The sequence below is a fragment of the Ambystoma mexicanum genome, chromosome 7p (assembly GCF_040938575.1).
Source record: "Ambystoma mexicanum isolate Mex_15411 chromosome 7p, UKY_AmexF1_1, whole genome shotgun sequence".
Lineage (NCBI taxonomy): Eukaryota > Metazoa > Chordata > Amphibia > Caudata > Ambystomatidae > Ambystoma > Ambystoma mexicanum.
The window spans coordinates 66,232,945-66,238,944 of record NC_090939.1 but is presented as its reverse complement, the minus strand read 5'-3'; the positions used below and the strand labels follow the sequence as shown (position 1 = coordinate 66,238,944).

General features: G+C 50.1%; 1 protein-coding gene across 2 annotated transcripts in view; it reads left to right on the top strand.

Annotated features, from left to right (window-relative positions):
• Positions 1-541: 541 nt before the first annotated feature.
• LOC138525694 (T-cell surface antigen CD2-like) overlaps positions 542-6,000 on the top strand; it is a 186,209-nt gene continuing 180,750 nt past the window's right edge. For both annotated transcript variants that reach the window (XM_069635786.1, XM_069635785.1), the window contains exon 1: positions 542-635. In XM_069635786.1, coding sequence (XP_069491887.1) covers positions 575-635 — 61 coding nt within the window. In that variant the 5' untranslated portion in view covers positions 542-574. The remainder of the gene's footprint in view (positions 636-6,000) is intronic.

The following is a 6,000-nucleotide window of genomic DNA, read 5'->3' as shown; positions in this document are numbered from 1 at the left end:
TCAAGGGACGCCTCTGGACTTAAGGACCAAGGGAGCATAACGCACATTCAGGGCATGAAGGCCATTATGGTATAATGTTGCCCTGGGGGCAATGCCGTTCTTGGGGGGCATAACCCCCTCCGAGGGCTATAGGGCAATAGGGGCATAAACCACACCCACTGAATGGAGGCCAATGAGGCAGTTGATGGTGGGGTCATGTATGACTTGGGGCATTCAAGTCACACATGTTCTTTAACGTCATGGGGCATAGGAACCTGTAAAGGTCATGGGCAGCAAAGCATTTCACAGGGGGCATCCGTCCCTGGAGGGCGGCTAGAGTTCGTGGGGCGGGGGGCATCTTGGCATGGGATGTGACTCACGCACAGAACTCTAAAGATGCTTCTTGGAGTCGATGAACGTAAAGTGCTCAGAAACGAAACAGCAAAGCTTGCACAAAGCCCTTGCAAACCTCTCCTCCACCCGAGCGCCCCCACCGCCCGCCACATAACCCCTCCCCTCGGCAGAGACGCCTGCGAGTTTCCTGAGAACCTCGCTTCATTTCTCATCAGTGAAGAGTGGCGGGCGGGCTCCAAAAATGCCCTCTGCGGGGGCCCTGCTGGCCACCCTTTGCCTGCTGACCCTTTCGCTCGACGAAGGTAAGTGGCCCTTAGCACTTTCTTTCCAGGGCTCCACAAGTCCTGGGTCCTGGGGGCGGTCACGGCAGCTAGCAGAGCTCTCTTGGGCCAGGTCCTTGCACTCTCCTGGCTCGGTGGGATACGACCCTACCATTTCCCATCTTTCCCTTAATCCCAGTGGTAAGGGTTCGATTTTTATTTTCTCATTTGTGGAGTTTTTTTTTTATAGCGCTAGCCTTCATATGTGCTTGCTAAATGGCTTCAGGGCGCATGTTAAGGATTCATGGAATTAGGATATTATTACTATTATCATGGTATTTATTGAGTGCGGACCTAGCTTCGAGAAGCAGCGGAGAGCTTTACAGTGGTATACTCCAATACAGACACACAATGAAGCACTTTAAAGAGGTGCACAACATTACTGTTGCATAACACAGAGCTTTTCAGTTTTAACAACAGAACACATATACAGCGGGCGGGGGGAGGCTTGAGGGGTAGGATACAGAGGGCCACCCAGGAGGGGTATAGTTGCACTGGGTGGTGGGGTGGATAGGGGGCGGGCGGTGTCTAGCGAGTCAGGAGGTGCGAGGGGCGACGTGATGGCCTAGGTGTTGAGCAGGAGAGACTCCTTGAAGAGGTGGGTCTTGAGTTCTTTTGTGAATTGTGGGAGCATGGGGACAAGACTGATACTGACGGGGAGATGGTGCCATAGTCTTGGGGCATAGGCAGAGAAGGTTTGTTTTCTGGTCCTTTCATTTTTGCATCAGTGGATTTCACGTGTGCACATGTCCTGGCTCCTGGTGGTGCGCTGTCTGCCGGAGATGCAGAGTCTCTCTGCAAGGTAGCTGGGTGACTTCACGGCGACTGCCTTATAGATGATTCAGAAAGACGTGAAGGTGAGTTGTGGGTACAGTGGGAGCCAGTGAAGGTCGATGAGGGCCGGGATGATCTGGTCGTATCTGCATAGACCCTTGATGAGGCGTGCAGCCACGTGGACACTTCTCAGGGGCACAAGGGAGGATGGCAGGAGGCCTTTGAAGAGTGCATTGCACCACCCAAGATAGGTTTGCTGGAGTTCTTGCATCAGCTTCAGTCACCCTTCCCCGGAAAAATGTTCACTCTCCTTCACGGGATGTGATATCAAACTTTCTTGAAGAAACGTCAAGGCAGGGCAAATCACATCCACTACGAGATTTTAACCAAACTCTATGGCAACACGGTTTGGATACAAGCACATGTTCGAGGCTGTCAGATCTGACATGGTTTAGCCAGTCAAAACCATGCGTCACCTTTGAGGTGGCACTCCTTTACCCGCCGGCGGTGGACACTCAAGTGGACCAGTTCCAGGCGGTTGGTCCTTGACTCACCCAGCGCCTGGTGTGTGGATTTGCAGACGTTGATGGAGTGAATTCCAGCTGATTTCACGGCTGGTGCTTTTTCTGTGGATTTTCGATTGAGATTGACAGAAGCCTTCATCCAGGGGTTGGGGGCAGTGTATAAGAGAATACCCCAAAGATGGACGCGCTTTGGAGAGATGAGTGATCCCACTTGGCACCTACTGTTGCATGCTCCCATGTCTCCTGCCCCGTCTTTATCTAGTGGGAGTTAGGGCCCAACGCTAAATGCTGTCTCTTGATAGGAACACAACCCAATGCACCTCAGGATTGTCGATTACCTACCCAAGGACGTCGGCACGACCACGACACTGTATGGTTGCTCCAAAAGCACGTCAAGATCTCCACTGATTGTTCCCGACCCTAACACGCTCATACCATGCGATCCAACACGCAGCACAAATACCAAGGAAGCCATCCACACATGGCAATTGACCACCCCACCCAACAGACATCAAACATCAGAAGGTTCCAAAGAACTTGTTTTTCACAATAACTACCAAGGCACCCTCACACTATGTGGACACGAGGCTCCTTTCTGGACACAGTCCCCTTAAAGACTCTTGGCACACACCATTTAGAAACACCCACACACAGTACCCTGGTACTTTCGAACTGCACACATGAACAGGACAGCAAAGCTGTCTTGTGCTTTCTATCCTTCCGTCACCAACCCAACCCCCTACCCCTTTCCAATTTGCTATGCAATTTGCTATGCAAGCGGCAGCAGAGCTGATATAAAACCCAATAGCAGAAAATAACATAACTGAGCATTGCCCCCTTGCTCTCTTCTTTTGTGTCTCACTTCCCTGCCTCTTTTTCTCTCTCCTTCACTCTCTCTCTCTCTGTTCCTTTTTCTCTCCCTCTCTCTTTCTGTTTCACTCCTTTTGTTGGTCTCACTCTCTCCCTATCTCATCTTCTCTCCCTCTCTCCTCTCTTTTCTCTCCATCTCTCTCTGCACCACTCTTTTTTTCCCTCCCGTGCTTCAGAAAGGATCTAAAGACTCTTCTCTTCAAGCAACAAACACTTGGTTCCTTGCTGTCACCTGATATTCCATGCTTCTTCCTTGCAACCTCCGCCACTGACCCCTGATATTCCATGCTTCTTCCTTGCAACATCCGCCACTGACCCCTGATATCACATGCTCTTCCTCGCAACCTCTGCCACTGACCCCTGATATCACATGCTTCTTCCTTGCAACCTCCGCCACTGGCCCCTAATATCACATGCTCTTCCTCGCAACCTCTGCCACTGACCCCTGATATCACATACTTCTTCCTTGCAACCTCTGCCACTGACCCCTGATAACACATGCTTCTTCCTTGCAACCTCCGCCACTGACCCCTGATATCACATGCTCTTCCTCCCAACCTCTGCCACTGACCCCTGATATCACATGCTTCTTCCTCGCAACCTCTGCCACTGACCCCTGATATCACATGCTTCTTCCTTGCAACCTCTGCCACTGACCCCTGATATCACATGCTCTTCCTCGCAACCTCCGCCACTGACCCCTGATATCACATGCTTCTTCCTCGCAACCTCTGCCACTGACCCCTGATATCACATGCTCTTCCTCGCAACCTCTGCCACTTACCCCTGATATCACATGCTTCTTCCTTGCAACCTCTGCCACTGACCCCTGATATCACATTCTCTTCCTCGCAACCTCTGCCACTGACCCCTGATATCACATGCTTCTTCCTTGCAACCTCCGCCACTGACCCCTGATATCACATGCTCTTCCTTGCAACCTCCGCCACTGACCCCTGATATCACATGCTCTTCCTCGCAACCTCTGCCACTGACCCCTGATATCACATGCTTCTTCCTCGCAACCTCTGCCACTGACCCTGATATCACATGCTTCTTCCTTGCAACCTCTGCCACTGACCCCTGATATCACATGCTCTTCCTCGCAACCTCTGCCACTGACCCCTGATATCACATGCTTCTTCCTCGCAACCTCTGCCACTGACCCCTGATATCACATTCTCTTCCTCGCAACCTCCGCCACTGACCCCTGATATCACATGCTCTTCCTCGCAACCTCCGCCACTGACCCCTGATATCACATGCTCTTCCTGCAACCTCTGCCACTGATCCCTGATATCACATGTTCCCTGCTTCTCCCCCTGCCCCCGCCCTCCCTGTCCTTCTCGCACCACTCTTTGTCGCTTCCACTATAAGAATCCCGTAGAGACAGCGTAGATACGCCATACCATCAGGCCAACACATCTTGCTCTCGAGTCTGGGGCCTTTCAGTCCTGTCCTCAAGAGCTACAGTCACCACAAATATGTCACATTTAACCAACCGCCCGGATAGCACACACAGCCATGATTCTGCGACTGACCAGGCGAATGTATGTACTATACATAGATATACTCTATAGTTCCAAGTGTAACAAGGGCCATGATATAGATGTAAGCCCCACTCTTGGATCGTAGCAGGTGTTACGGGCCCACAAACCTTGTTAAATTCCCTCGCTGTGCTCAGGCCTTTTTTTGCTCAATCTTCAGGGCTCATTGCCACCGTTACCTCGCCCCGACCAGGTCTATAACGCTTAATTATAATATTGGAATCTTGCCACGGCCATTGTGAGCAATGGGGTTGCAGAGGGCCTTAACCACTGCTAGAAAGCGTGCTGTTTCTGTTTCTGTGGATTTGATGTTTATGCATGTTTATAAAGCGCTGAAACCCAAAGGGCAACACATATGCAGAGTTCACAGCACTAGCAAGAGAAATGTCGATGAAACAGGGTGGTTTAGCGCTTTCCTTTAGACTTCTACCTTGATGCAAACGGAAGTTTCTTCTAGAGTCTTGCACCTTGGACGGCAAAGCTTCTCCCCACCTCGGCAGAATTCAGGTTGACTCGAAGACGGAGACGCCTCTTAAAAGAAAGTGCCTGGTGCAGTTGGTTGGGAGAGTAGAGAATGGTTAAATGATAAAGGGCCTTAGCACAGAGGCGCAGTTATGCAAGGGGGGTAGCTATTTGGGAAGTAAATCTGCCGAACACAGGCAGGCAAAAAAAGACCATGCAAAGCCTGTGTGATATGTGAGTGATAAGAATAGTTGTTTCGGGAGGATAGCTCAGCGGCAACGTGCTCGCCTTGGAAGCAAGATGACACGGAGCAACACAGGTTTGATTCCCGGGTTCGTTCTTAGAAACCTCTGGGTATTAAGCGCGTTATAAATAACCGATCATATCATAAGGAATATCACTTGAGGATGTTTAAATGTCGACTAAAAACATTCCTGTTAGAAGGAATCGTGTCTACTCCCTAATTCCACCGGATCCTCTTCCTGTTCCCCTGTTCCGCCTCTTGCTTTTGTTATCTGGTGTTCGTCTGTCCGCGTTGCTATGCCCATGGACCCCTGTCCCAGCGCGTTATAAGTAAAATAAATAAAAAATAAAATATTCAGAACAGTCCTGGTAGTGTTGGTCTGTACAATTAGTAACTTATGAGATAAGAAGTTGGGAAGGCCAGAATAGAGGGAGTTACAATAGTCAAGCTTTGGCTCAAGCAATAACAGTCGGAGGTAAGAAAAGGTCGGATTCGGTTTAAGCAGTCTCAAGACGCATGCCGTACAACTCGCGATACGATCAAACCGCAAATCCAATGCTGAGGCAAGCTAGAAACGTAGGGTCTTGACCTCAGGCAACGTACTAGGAGCATCAAAAAGGAAGGAAGAGGGAAGGAGAAGGTGGGAGTATCTACGAGGGTGAACAATTACACATTCAGTTCCGTCTGTGTTTAGTCTGAGCCAGTTGTTCAGCCTCCAGCCCTTGAGCCGAGCTAGTAGTTCGACTAAAACGCCATGATCAAGAGAAATGTAGCTCGAAGAACATTTGGATATCATCAGCATAAGAGTGAAACCCGATGTCCAGGCCTGTGAGCAGGTCATGGAACGGTTTAACATAAAGGTTAAACAGCAAAGGTGATGAAGCAGATCCTTGGGGTACCCCATATTTGGTATCAACAAAATGTTT